The 14,958-nt window shown below is 44.5% G+C and overlaps 1 protein-coding gene across 1 annotated transcript in view; it reads right to left on the reverse strand.

Moving 5' to 3' along the window:
• The window catches only part of GRK7 (G protein-coupled receptor kinase 7), a 44,365-nt gene that overhangs the window by 11,259 nt on the left and 18,148 nt on the right, over positions 1 to 14,958 (reverse strand). Inside the window, exon 4 of the mRNA XM_083613814.1 lies at positions 318 to 589. Coding sequence (XP_083469940.1) covers positions 318 to 589 — 272 coding nt within the window. The remainder of the gene's footprint in view (positions 1 to 317; positions 590 to 14,958) is intronic.

Raw genomic sequence — 14,958 nt, forward strand, 5'->3', positions numbered from 1 at the left:
AGTCCACTTATGGTTACTAAATTCCAGGTGTTATTGAACTCCAATAGGATAGTTAAACGAAACATTTAAAGCAGTTTGATACATGAAGTCAGTTTTCCCATGTCTGCTCTGCTGTAAGAGAACACAAAACTTACATAGGGTAAAACGTATATACAATTTATGATAGCTCCATTTTGCTTTCTGGCCAACATTAACAATGAGACACATTTGGACAGTCTTAGAAAACTCTGTAGAACCTATGAACCTCATTTCCCTAAAATGAATTGATGACATTACTCCTTAACTTCTTTTTTCAATCAAGGTCAATAGAATCGTACCTGGTTCCCAAACGATCTGCTGGTTTCTTTGCCAAGAACGCTTTACAGATATCTTTTGTTGGCTCATCAAAGTTAGCGTGCTCAAACTTCACCTCATCTTCTATGGTTCTTCTTTTAACTTCACTTTTATCAACTTTCTCTTTGAAATCCTTGAATGGCGTTCGACCAGCAACCATCTCATAAATACTACATCCCATAGCAAACCAGTCCACTGAGTAGGTGTAATTCTCTTCATTGAGGATTTCAGGAGCCATGTATCCATTAGTTCCAGCCTGTGACAATAAAAAAAGACCGCTTTAGTAATCCTAAAAAAGCAATGTCTCTGAGGGGAGGAAAGATTCTTTTGATTAATCATGTACAATTGCATTTTCAGCTGCAATTACTAGTAATGAAAACAATCATCTCTTGATACAGATGTATATCATAAAGGTAAAGGTAAAGGGACCCCTGACCATTAGGTCCAGTCATGACTGACTCTGGGGTTGCGGCGCTCATCTCGCTTTATTGGCCAAGGGAGCCGGCGTACAGCTTCCAGGTCATGTGGCCAGCATGACTAAGCCGCTTCTAGTGAACCAGAGCAGCGCACGGAAACACCGTTTACCTTCCCGCCGGAGCAGTACCTATTCATCTACTTGCACTTTGACATGCTTTCGAACTGCTAGGTTGGCAGGAGCAGGGACCGAGCAACGGGAACTCACCCCGTTGCGGGGATTCGAACCACCAACCTTCGGATCAGCAAGTCCTAGGCTCTGTGGTTTAACCCACAGTGCCACCCGCGTCCCAGATGTATATAATAGTTACAGCCAAATTATTTGCATACCATGTTTTCCACAAATGCATCTGTGCTGAAAGCAATTCACATAAAGAAGTCTAAATACAGGAATACAATAATGATACATAATGAAAAGTATAATAATTGTAATAGAACATAGAAAAAAGGCAACAATTAACAATTCACTTAACACACATCCCAATATAAGGGAGCATAAAGCTCACCAATGGTTCAAGGAAAAATACCCAATATATTCACACTCTAAAGTAGTCTTCAAATATATAAAGGGCTGTCACATCGGATGGAGCAAGCTTGTTTTCTCCTGCTCTGGAGGGTAAGGTAAAAAAAAAGGTAAAGGACCCCTGGATGGTTAAGTCCAGTCGAAGGTGATTATGGGGCATGGCGCTCAACTCGCTTCAGGCCTAGGGAGCCGGCATTTGTTCACAGACCGCTTTCCTGGTCATGTGGCCAGTAGGACTAAACCACTTCTGGCGCAACGGGACACCTTGACGGAAACCAGAGCACATGGAAACGCCTTTTACCTTCCCTCCGCAGTGGTACCTATTTGTCTACTTGCACTGGTGTGCTTTTGAAGTGCTAGGTTGGCAGGAGCTGGGAGAGGGCAACAGGAGCTAACCCAGTTGCGCACATTTGAACCACCGACCTTCTGATCGGCAAGCCCAAGAGGCTCAGTGGTTTAGACCATAGTGCCACCCGCGTCCCTTTTACCAATGGTGAACACACACACACATACACACAAACTGCACTGGCTCCCCGTTTGCGCAATACTCTCCCCAGGGAGGTTTGGCTGGCGCTTTCATTATACAGACAACCCCCGGTTACGTTACATCCCCATTTCAAGGCACCGCACACGTCAGTGAAATCATATACAATTGAAAAAGTTTGCAAACACCCTGTTGTGCCCCTGCCCCACCTATGCCCTGCCCTGTTCCTTGAATTATTATTTTTTTACTTTTTTGGTCACTTCTGGGTTCGGTTTGATGCGCGTATGGAGAATTGAAGGGTTCGTTCCATCAATGTATTGAACTGAGCTCTGGGTTCCTTTTTGTCTTGCTACTACTCTTGCCTGACTGCCTCTTCTTACCATCAGCACACAGCATTTCCTCCTTTGGGCTCTGCACAAGATTCCCCCCCCCCTCCCTGAGTCACCTTTTCTCATTTCTGTTTTCCTCTACTCCATTCGCTGCATCTCCTCTCCTTCCTTCTTCAGGCCTTTATTTTCATCACATAGCCTCTTTCGAGATCCTCGCGTCATAGCCCATTTCCTAATCTCAGTTCTGTAGCCAGGGTGAAGACAGTGACTCACCAGGAGGACTGGTTGCCAGGGTGGTCATTTATGCATCACAGATAGAAAGGAAATGCATGGGGGGGGAGGAAGGGGACAAAAGGTTGCATCCAATGTTAGTCCTACTCAAAGTAGGCCCATAAAAAATAATGGGCATGACTGAACATAGGGTCATTAATTTAATGGGTCTATTCTGAGCAGAATGGGACGCAGGTGGTGCTGTGGGTTAAACCACAGAGCCTAGGACTTGCCGATCAGAAGGTCGGCAGTTCGAATCCCCACAACGGGGTGAGCTCCTGTTGCTCGGTCCCTGCTCCTGCCAACCTAGCAGTTCGAAAGCACGTCAAAGTGCAAGTAGATAAATAGGTACCACTCCGGCGGGAAGTTAAACGGCGTTTCCGTGCGCTGCTCTGGTTCGCCGGAAGCGGCTTAGTCATGCTGGCCACATGACCTGGAAGCTGTACGCCGGCTCCCTTGGCCAATAAAGCGAGATGAGCGCCGCAACCCCAGAGTCGGTCACAACTAGACCTAATGGTCAGGGGTCCCTTTACTTTTACCTATTCTGAGCAGAACTTAGTTGGCTACACCACAAATATTTGCCTATGTTAATTTATATGTTGTTGTTTAGTCATTTAGTCCTGTCCGACTCTTCGTGACCCCATGGACCAGAGCATGCCAGGCACTTCTGTCTTCCACTGCCTCCCACAGTTTGGTCAAACTCATGCTGGTAGCTTCGAGAACACTGTCCAACCATCTCGTCCTCTGTCGTCCCTTTTATATTTATATGTACAGATGCACATTTAGAGATTGTTGCTATCATTTCAGTGGAAATACATGTCTCCATACTGGTGAAAGACTGACCCTTGGGCCTACTCAGTCTGATTGGCAACTTCAAGGCCCCTTCTCTACCTTTTTATTCCTGTATTCTTTAAACTGGACTTAGACTAGGCAATCCTTCATAGAGATGTCCCCTTTAGATAGTCCTCTGTAAAGTGGAACACATAGCCAGCTGACTGGTTGACCCTCCAACTAAGAATAAAACAAACAAACAATTATAAGATGACTTCTATTTAAAGAATGGAAACTTGTTATAAGTGTGGGGAGAAAAATCTGCGCCTATGTGTTTTAAAACAGTAATGGCTGGTTTTTCCTCAAAATATTGTATTCAATCATTAATTCATTTATTTTCATTTTGCTTTCCAGCCAGCTGGCTCCAAGAGTGGATTACACTAATAAAATAATCAGATTAAAATGCAATATAACCGTATTTAAAATTGCATTTAAAATCCATCATCTGAAACCATCAAGAACAATAGAAAGGCACAATTGTAGCTACCAAAAGCAAAGAGGAGCAGCTCCAGTTGAGCATTTGTTGACAGACCCACGTGTGCTGGGATAAGCTGTAAAAGTGTTGTGTAATGGAAGGGAGCCCCCCCCCATCCCTTTCTATGGACATGTCCATATGAGAGCTATGTATTGCTGAGAATCCACTGTTTTCTCATTTGTCTTCCTAATGCGCTCAGGTGCGCATTTGATTCAGCCTTTGTTTCAGCTGCAAATATGATTCTTACAGATCACACTTGTAGGCACTCCCTTCTTTTGACATAATCCACATTGCGTTCATCTTATCCCACCTGCCAATTAGTCAAGTCAAGTCAAATAACCTTTATTGGCGTCACATAAGAACATTCAGAATACATTCAGAATAGATAGGCCACTGCGATGTCGTCGCCACCCAATGGCACAGTCACCCGCCAAAGGGCAGAAGAGGCAAGCAATCCGCCTCATTTCTGCAGGTTTCCAGAGGGCGATCTGGCTGTGACATCTGTCACCCCATTGATCGCCTGGGTTCATTCAGCTGATCTGGCTGGCTAGGTGAGTGTCCCCTTCCTCCCTCATTGCTCCATGTGCGTCTCTCCCGAAGCTGCGCGCTCGGTGGAAGAGGACGACCATCCCAGATAGAAGGAGTGTACTGTTCTTCGGTCAAGGGTATATGATAGCTGCGCTCCCCTGCTAGAACCTCCAAACATGCCAATTAGTTAAACTCACCCCTTCCATTAGACTCATAACTAGGCATGCATAACAGCTAGCCACAGTTGTGTGTCTGTTGCGCTCAGTTTTGTTGTTGGGTTTTTCCATGTGCATAAGGTAAAGGTAAAGGGACCCCTGCCCATTAGGTCCAGTCATGGCCGACTCTAGGGTTGCGGCGCTCATCTCGCTTTATTGGCCGAGGGAGCCGGCGTACAGCTTCCGGGTCATGTGGCCAGCATGACTAAGCCGCTTCTGGTGAACCAGAGCAGTGCATGGAAATGCCGTTTACCTTCCCGCTGGTGCGGTACCTATTTATCTACTTGCACTTTGACGTGCTTTCGAACTGCTAGGTGGGCAGGAGCAGAGACCGAGCAACGGGAGCTCACCCCGTGGCGGGGATCTGAACCTCCGACCTTCTGATTGGCAAGTCCTAGGCTCTGTGGTTTATCCCACAGCGCCACCTGCGTCCCCCCACATGCATACTTTTCTGGAATTCCAGAAAAGAACATATCTGAAAAAACCTTAGCATGCATACAAATCATGAACAAAAGAGCACCAAAGGAAAGAGAGAAAATGTGAGAGAGAGCACTGTTCCTAGATTTGGAAGTGTGAGGTTCAATAAAAGAAAGGGGAAATGATTTTTTAACTCTCAGTGGCGGAGGAAGGGGGGTGCGGAGGGTGCGGGCCAACCCCGGTGTCAACACTGAGGGGGGTGACAAAATGACAAAAATATGAGTTGTGTGTTTTTTTAATTGGGCTCACGAAACTTTTTAGTTCAGTCAACAAAAAATTCGCCAGCATTTTAGTGCAATTTTCTCCCTATCGACACACCTTTGTATACAGTTTTGACGAATGTACTCATAGTTGTAAGCAATAATTCCGCATAGTATTCGTTTTTGTATCATATGCTATTTTCCCGTTTTTCTTTTTTTATATATACATGCTTCTCCCTAAAATGTGCATTTCTTATAAACACTGGTTGGTCGGAGAACTGCGTTCAATTCAGATAAGTACAAATTTTGAACCATGTTTTGGTTCTCATATTGTTTTGATAGATTTGATAGATACAGCTTTGAACTGAATCACATTTCTCCCCCATCCCTAGTCCCAGCTAGGAATGCTTGAGGAATTAGATCTTTGTGAATTCTGGTACAAAATGACCACATCTGTATTTCCAATGGGAGTGTTGGAATCAAGCTATTCTCCAAGACTGGAACTCCATTGATCTGCTAAACGTTATTCAATTGAATGTTCTATAAGGTTCAATGGCAATTTCCCTTTGTCGGTGACTTGCTGCTCTGCGGCGTCCTCTGGTGTCACATTTTAACATTATAAACGAGTGTAGATCTGCCCCAAATCTCAATTTCACGAATGACCCCTGAGCGGTACCTATTTATCTACTTGTACTTTGATGTGCTTTTGAACTGCTAGGTTGGCAGGAGCAGGAACCGAGCAATGGGAGCTCACCCCATCGCGGGGATTCGAACCACCGACCTTCTGATCGGCAAGTCTTAGGCTCTGTGGTTTAACCCACAGCACCACCCGCGTCCCATCACAAATGGTACTGAAGAATTAAAGATGTTTGCAGGCATTAAACTGTCCTAAGGCTTCTGCAGTTTGTTTCAATGGCATTTCAAGCACAACCCAAGCTGCTATGAATAAGTGCCACTTATACTTTGTACCAAAACCCTGTGTGTGCCAAGACAAATCTTAAAAGTATTCTGTGCTTCTGTTCCACATAAAAGTATTCTGTGCTTCTGCTCCACATAATTATTATTTGCTTGTTCCAGTGGTTTCCTATTCCTATATTCCTTTTAGTATCTCAGCTACACTGTGGGCTAGGATAGGCTATTAATGCCTTGAAAGGTCTGCCATTGAGCTTCATAACTGATTGGGAAATGTCTTATAGGTGCATTTTAATTGAACAAATTTCTGCAGTATCTCCAAGTTTTTGCAGATTCACTAAGAATGGTTTTTTTAAAAAAGGTTCTCAAAATAAGATAAAAGCTATCCAAAAACGGGAATTGATTTTTTAAAAAAGTAAAATAATTTAGAACAAACAACAACACAACCCCTATTTTTTCAGATTAATTTGCCAATTAAAAAGGGGGCATTGCTCTGCTACATATATCACCAGCTTTGGGATAATAATAATAATAATAATAATAATTTATTTCTTTATACCCCACCCACTATGGGCGGCTCCCAACAGAATAAAAAAGCAATAAAATATCAAACATTAAAAACTTCCCTAAACAGGGCTGCCTTCAGATGTCTTCTAAAAGTCAGATAGTTCTTTATTTCCTTGACATCTGATGGGAGAGCGTTCCACAGGGCAGGCGCCACTACCGAGAAGGCCCTCTGCCTGGTTCCCTGTAGCTTCACGTCTCGCAGTGAGGGAACCGAATAACAGTTGTTATAGAGTTGGAAGGGACCCCGAGGATCATCTAGTGCAACCCCCTGCAATGCAGGAAAGTCAGCTAGACCATGCCCGACAGATGGCTACCCAACCTCTGGTTACAAACCTCCAAAGAAGGAGTGTCCACGACCTTCCAAGGGAGTCTGTTCTATTGTCAAACAGCTCTTACTGTCAGAAAGTGCTTCTCTGTTTAGTTAGTCAGAATCTCCTTTTTTTGTAACTTGAAGAGATTGGTTTGGGTCCTACCCTCTGGGTGGTGCTCTGGTCTAAACCACTGAGCCTCTTGGGCTTGCTGATCTGAGGGTCGACGGTTCGAATCCGTACAACAGGGTGAGCTCCTGTTGCTCTGTCCCAGCTCCTGCCAACCTAGCAGTTCAAAAGCACGCCAGTGCAAGTAGATAAATGGGTACCACTGCGGCAGGAAGGTAAAAGGCTTTTCCATGCGCTCTGGTTTCCGTCATGGTGTCCCATTGTGCCAGAAGTGGTTTAGTTGGCCTGAAGTGACAGAAGCGACAGAAGCGGTTTAGTCATGCTGGCCACATGACCTGGAAAGCTGTCTGTGGACAAATGCCAGCTCCCTCGGCCTGAAGTGAGATGAGTGCCGCACCCCATAGTTGCTTTTAACTGGACTTAACTGTCCAGCAGTCATTTACCTTTACATTTTTACCTTTGCCATTGGTACATCATTTTTCTACTGTGATTAATTTTCATCCTATAGCCAAGACACAGTAAGGAGGAAAACCTAGAAGGAGGAATGAGAGGAAAATGCATTTGGGGAATATTTTAATTAGAAATATCTTTCACTTCCAGTTTCCAGGATTGCTTGGGGGAAATCATATGCTTTAAATGTATTTTTAAATGTATGGTGTGTTCACTGCTCTAGTTCAGCAGTTTCACACTGGAGTTTCTCTGGCAATCTTTGCTGACCTGAAATTCACCATTCATCAATAAAAGATATTCAAATAGAGGCTCCAACATGTTTCATAGGAAAGAATTTACTGGTGTCTAGGCACAGATTGAAGGGACGCGGGTGGCGCTGTGGGTTAAACCACAGACCCTAGACCTGCCGATCGAAAGGTCGGTGGTTCGAATCCCCGCAGTGGGGTGAGCTCCCGTCATTCGGTCCCAGCTCCTGCCTACCTAGCAGTTCGAAAGCACCCCTAAGTGCAAGTAGATAAATAGGTACCGCTTTATAGCGGGAAGGTAAACGGCGTTTCCGTGTGCGGCGCTGGTGCCGGCTCGCCAGATGCAGCTTAGTCACGCTGGCCATGTGACCCGCAAGTGTCTTCGGACGGCGCCGGCTCCCGGCCTCTTGAGTGAGATGAGCGCGCAACCCTAGAGTCGGTCATGACTGGCCCTGATGGGCAGGGGTACCTTTACCTTTAGGCACAGTGCCATTGTTTTTACCCTCAATGGGCTGTGGCTGTAAGCCCAAAAAACTTCTAAAAGGAAGTCTCACTGAACACAATGGGACTCACTTCTGGAGTGGACACGCAGTGTACCGTATTTTTCGCTCTATAGGACACACTTTCCCCCCTCCAAAAATTAAGGGGAAATGTGTGTGTGTCCTATGGAGCGAATGTAGGCTCCTTGGCTTCAGTGATAGCAACGCGAAGCCTCTAAAGCGCAGAGGGAGAGCTCCCCCCGCGCTCCGGAGGCATCGCGTTGCTTTCGCTGAAGCCGCCTGAAGCCCCCGGAGCTCAGCGTGAACTCCCACTGCGCTCCGGGGGCTTCAGGCAGCTATCCGCAAGACTTCGGAGCGCAGCGGGAGTTCACGCTGCGCTCCAAAGGCTTGCGGATAGCCGTCTGAAGCCTGGAGAGTGAGAGGGGTCGGTGCACACCGATCCCTCTTGCTCTCCAGGCTTCGCTTCGCTGGAGAGGCGCTGCACGGTTTTCCCTCTCTGCGCAGTGCCCCTTCAGGGAAGCGGGAGAAGAAATGGAAGGGGCTCTGTTTCTCCTGCCCCTTCGCTGAAGGGGCGCTGAGCAGAGAGGGGGAGAATTTTTTTTCCCGTTCTCCCCCTCCTATGGTCCGGTGCGTCCTATGGTCCGGTGCATCCTATAGAGTGAAAAATACGGTATATCATAATCTGATTGCCTGGATATTAGCATACCATTCTACAGCAGGAGTTGAATTTCAATGGTCATATCAGAGAAAGAACTGCTGACCCTTTCTCTCAAAATAGCAGGTGCTTATGAAGTCAGAGATAGCACCAAGGGGTCACATTTGCAGGCTGAGGCGGTACATTTTTAACTGCATAAGTCTCATTAGTGTTAATCAGATTCCGATGGCTAAAAGACAGTGTATTAAGAACGTAGCCACTGGTTTCCAAAGCAAGAGTAAGTTAAAGGAAAGCCAGTTAAGTTGCTCCCTTCCAGGTCAAAAGAGAAAAGAAAAGCTGCAGACTGGTTTTGTTTTGTTTTTTAAAAAACGATAGGGCAGTAAAGGAAGCAAAAGTATTGGGGAAACAGACGACACGTGAATGGGATATGAGGAATTGAGAGAGTGCGGCAGGTGGAATGAAAGGATTCCCACAGAGGCCAATGGGTGAGCCTCTTTCCTCCGCAGAGGGGTTCCATTTCAACCTTAGGGCATCTCTAACTAAAAAGTAACAGGTGATGAAACAGGCCCGGGATACCGGAAAGTCACTGCCAGTCAAGGTAGGCGATGATGGGCTGGCTGGTCAAATCAGGCAGTTTAATATGTTCATTGTCATTTGGGTGTCAAGCAGGCCCCTTTGGGAGGAAGAGAGAGGTGTAAATTCAATGAGTAAAGTTAAATAAATAACTGGTCCTATGCTGAAAAGTGATAGGACCAGTTATTTAAGTAACTTTATTTACTGAATTTACACCCCTTTCTTCCTCCCAAAGGAGCCTCCTCAAGCATTTAAACTTCACTCCACTAAATTAAATAGGCGACTATCAATCACAGATATCAGCCCAACATACCTCACAGGGTTGTTTGTGAGGATACAGTGGAGATGGGGATAACTCTGTATGTCACCTTATGCTCCTTGGAAGAAAGGTGGACTATAAATGCAAATGATGATGATGATGTAGATAGATTAAAAATAAATAAATCAGGTTTCTTTCCACATAAACCTGGGGTGGTGAATGTGTAATTCTCCATATTTTTGTCAGACTCCAGCTCTCATCAGCCCTAGATAGCCTGGCTAATGTTTCAGAGATGACAGGATGAAGACCAGCACCTTCTGGAAGACCACAGGATAGCTAGTCCTGCTGGAGAGCCAGTGTGGTGTAGTGGTTAAGAGCGGTAGTCTCGTAATCTGGGGAACCGGGTTCGCGTCTCCGCTCCTCCACCTGCAGCTGCTGGGTGACCTTGGGCTAGTCACACTTCTCTGAAGTCTCTCAGCCCCACTCACCTCACAGAGTGTTTGTTGTGGGGGAGGAAGGGAAAGGAGAATGTTAGCCGCTTTGAGACTCCTTAAAGGGAGTGAAAGGCGGGATATCAAATCCAAACTCTTCTTCTTCTTCTTCTATAAACTGAGGAAGGCAAGTATAGTTCTCCACACCCTGCATTTGTTGAAACACCATACCATTCCAGAGCTCTTAAACAGACAGAAGCCTTGCTGTAGCTTCAACATGCCCCCAACTTGTGTTGTTACCTTGAGGAGGCCATGTGAGAATTGCCCAAGTACTCATACTATTTGTCCAACAGTGACTTCAACTCGCCCTCTCTCTTCCTACTGCGCAGGAAAACTCCACTTTCCCCAATCTGTCCATATAAACCTCTATCACGTTTGTTGCTTTTTTAAAAAGGACCTGACTACAAGTTGTTGTTGTTTAGTCGTTTAGTCGTGTCCGACTCTTTGTGACCCCATGGACCAGAGCACGCCAGGCACTCCTGTCTTCCACTGCCTCCCGCAGTTTGGTCAAACTCATGTTGGTAGCTTCGAGAACACTGTCCAACCATCTCGTCCTCTATCGTCCCCTTCTCCTTGTGCCCTCCATCTTTCCCAACATCAGGATCTTTTCCAAGTTACAAGTTACACAACACAATTGCTAATCGCATTGTTAATGTATTTTAAGAAAACAACAACTCAGTACTAGGCATAGGAGCTGGGTGGGGAATTGCCCACCGGAATGCAGAGCATGGAATGGTATAATAATAGTCTTCTTTTCCCAGCTGTGAGATCAGTTAAACCACACACCCCAACAAGTTAGTATTAGGGGGAAATATTCCATTGGTGCCAATGAGATCCTTTCCCCTTAATGCTAAATTCTGCACCGTGGTGGTGGTGGGGAATAAATTTTCAGGAATGCTGCATTCCTGAAGACAACTGAACCAGCTCTCTTGTACATGTTTTAAAAATATTTATGTGATTGCTAATGACATCATGAATATAATGAGTGCTTAGGCCTAAAAAGATTGTAGCCATTTGCTGAAAATTCAACAGCGTTTTAGTGCACATTTCTCCTATTATGTGTGTGGATGCTATCACTTTAAGTGAATCAGATGAGACTTGAAGGGACACTAAGCAGGAGACTGATTCAGCAATAGAGAAGCTATGGCTTCCTTTAATAGGGACTCCTCATTTTCCAAATAGTTAATCAAGTTTATCTTATGTTTATGGGCATCCTGGATTCTGAAAGTTATTAAGTTAATAACACAATATGCACATTCTTTCCAAAGCAGTTTTCCTTAGCATAATGCATTTTTGTTATTTTCACTAATACATGCATTTCTATATGTATGCATTTGTATGCTAATTGGCTGAATGACAACATTACAAAATTCAAAGAAGTGTGAATTTTGAAGGCTAGGTTTGTTTGGTTCACATATTGCTTTGGAAATTGTGAATTAGGTACGTTCACTTTTAAATGTGAACTGAATGGAATTCCTCCTCCATCCATAGCTCTAGCTGATGATCGTTTGGTAGCCTTTCTCCAAATTCCCCTCTTCACTGCAAGGACTATGACAGATAGGAACATGAGAGACCATCCTATGTATCCCTAGAATGTAGGAATGGAAGCATGACTTGCCTCCCACATTCTTCTTTTATTCACTGCTTCCTTCTTCCATCTTCTGCACCATTACCATTTCACTGGGAAAGGGAGAGAGAGGCACGCGCAACAGAACCTGCTTTTCTTTTTGTGTTAACAAATTGGCTCCTCAAAAACTCCCATTCTAAAAAGAAGGCAGAACTACTTCACTAATCTAATTTGATCATAGAAACACGGATGGGGAAAATTGCCGGCCAATTAGATATTTAACAGTCCTACCCTGCAACAAACTATTGCAGAATGGAAAGCTTCTATTTAGGGTAGGATTCCAACCACTCTGTTCTATTTCATCTTCCCCATCTGTACTGTACATTGAAAGCAGTATTATACCATTTTTAATGGTCACAGCTTCCCCCAAAGAATTCTGGGAGCTGTAGTTTTTAAAGGATGTTCAGAATTCTTAGGAGCTACAATGATCAGAGTAGCTTAACAATCAATCCCTCTTCCCAGGGAACTCTGAAAATTGTAGCTCTGTGGAGGGAATAGGACAGGCTTCCTCAACCTCAACCCTCCAAATGGTTTTGGCCTACAACTCCCATGATCCCTAGCAAGCAGGACCATTGGTCAGGGATGATGGGAATTGTAGTCTCAAAACATCTGGAGGGCCGAGGTTGAGGAAGCCTGGAATAGGAGGTCTCCTAATAATGCTTGAGGAAGGATCATGGATGGTTCAGGCGAGGTGCTTTGCATGCAGAACTCAGGTTCAGTCCTCAGTCCTGAACTCAGGTTCTGTCCTCAACATCTCCAGGTAGGGTTGAGAGAGAGGCCTGTCTGAAACCCTGGTGATCGACTGTCAGTCATTGCAGACAGAACTGAGATAGATGGAGCAGTGCCACGACTTCATATAAAGGAACACTGCTATGTTCTGTCTCTGGCAACGTGAAAAACAGCTTTCAAATGTGAACCAGAAAGTGACCTAGCTGGGTGATCAGATGGTTCATTCTACCCTTTGTATATCTATGCTTCTCCGGCTTCCTGTTCAACTACTCCTGTTCATCCAGGGATCATCCACACTTCCGCTTGAACCCTTGCCACTTTCCTTTTATGGATCTTGTTTTAGAGTTTCTGCCTTATCTAGGGGTGTGTTGTTGTTGTTGTTGTTGTTGTTGTTGTTGTTGTTGTTGTTGTTGTTTTGCACTTGCACATATCTCAGGTTCTTCCGAGTCTGCTGGTACTTCTCTCAAGTGTGTGGAGCATAAGAAAACCCAAGTCACTATTAGTATATAGTTCAATCCTAAGCATTTTTACTTTACGTAGCTGGGATCACACCCACGTTTGTATATTATACTCAGGGTCGTCGCCCCCCTGCCCAGCCAGAAATCATTGGAACTTGGTTCTGGCACCTCTCAGGGAATAAAAAAAATATTGAACAAAGAGTTCCAGCACCTCTTTTTCTAGAAAAATAGCACTGATTACATTACCTCTCTTTTATATAACACTCTTTTATATAATATTTGCTGTTACGGTGTCAGCAGAAAAATGGGAGAGCATAGATATAGCAAGGACTACTAGGGGTACATAAAGCATCTCTGTCCACTTGGCATACAGAGACAGTAGAAGCACAGCTTCTCAGAGACAAGGGTTATCTATGAGGTTTTGCCCCCACCATAGTGTTAGCCCCAAGTGTAGTGATAATTGGAAACAGAAATGAAGGCTGCTAATCATTAAGGGAGAAAAGGCCATAGTTAAGGTGAGAGTTATATCTTCTATCCCAGGTCACCCCTTCATCTGGGTTGGAAGAAGACTGGAAGAAGACATTGGCTATTTCATTACTATCTCCTGACCATTCATATATCATGAAGTCACCAGCGGGAAGGAACACATAAGGGATCCGATAATGTACCAAGCAGAAGCTTTCTTTATCCACATCTCCAGTACCACATGATCTGCAAAATAAAACACACCCAGTAATATCCCCTCCTGCATCAAAATAATGCAGAAATGTAGCATGAATTGAGGGCTATTTTAAGTCTTCTTCCCCTCTTCATTTACATTTCCTCCCCATTATCTGGGGGGGGGGGCATCCACATAGTCATGTAGGAAGTCTTTATGGAGCCAAGTACATGAGCTAGCAAACATGTTAAATAAAACAAAACAAAAAACACATTCTCTTACAGCTTGCTGGGAGAGTTTCATTGCTTTACAGCTCACTTAGCAGTATTTACAGGGAAAATAAACTATTTGCATAGACAAACAAGTTTAATTGTGTGTGTGTGTGTGTGTGTGGGCGCGGGCGCCTTAGAGGGGCATTTTAATTGTTTGAGAAAGGTCAGGTGTGAAACTCCACCCATTCTTTCAGGGTTAAACAGTGGCTCAGATATGGAGGGAAACATATTACACTACGTATATTGTGAACCAGATGGCTTCCAACAATTAGTGGCCTGTTCCTTTGGTGGCCCCAGTGTCTGGGTACTAGGGGGCAGGTCATGCTATAACCCAGATAGCAGCCTATTTGCCCCTAGTAAAGTGGGATCCATTGAGAAGTCAGCTCCTAACCCTGATCTCTGCTTCCATTTCTTGGCCATGCTAGAGTAGGACAAGGAGTTGGAAACTAGGAACTAGCATCTATATAAACAATCTTATATACATAACCAGATGTACACAACACTGACTTGATTATACTTTCACCTGATCTTTCGGATGCTACAAAAGCATGTTGATTCCTCGCTGATGCCCTATAGATTTGCAAAATACATTTGCACAATGTAACCCTGGCAACATCTATCACCTGTTGCAAGAGGCAGTAGAATATTTAGATATGTAGCTTGATTTTGTTTAATAAACATTGCCTCTCTTTTAAAAAGTGGCTCCATTTTTTTTTGTAACACATGCCCCAAAGCCATGCTCTGCTGCTTGCATTTAGTAGCACTAAAGAAGTTCAAGCAAACTGAAGTGATTTTTTTATTTTTTAGAAAGACAAGGCATCCAGAGCTGAAAATTGTTTTATGCACTGAAGAGAGAGAAAATGTCCAGCTGAGTGCATTGTATTGCTCATGTCCTGGCAGAAGCAGTGTGGTATTTAAACTAAGAGAACTGGGGTGGAGTGGGAGAGTCACAATGCAACCCTCCCTACGGGGTCCGTCGGCATAAG

This window comes from Podarcis filfolensis (assembly GCF_964270895.1).
Source record: "Podarcis filfolensis genome assembly, chromosome: 5".
In the NCBI taxonomy this organism is placed as follows: Eukaryota; Metazoa; Chordata; class Lepidosauria; order Squamata; family Lacertidae; genus Podarcis; species Podarcis filfolensis.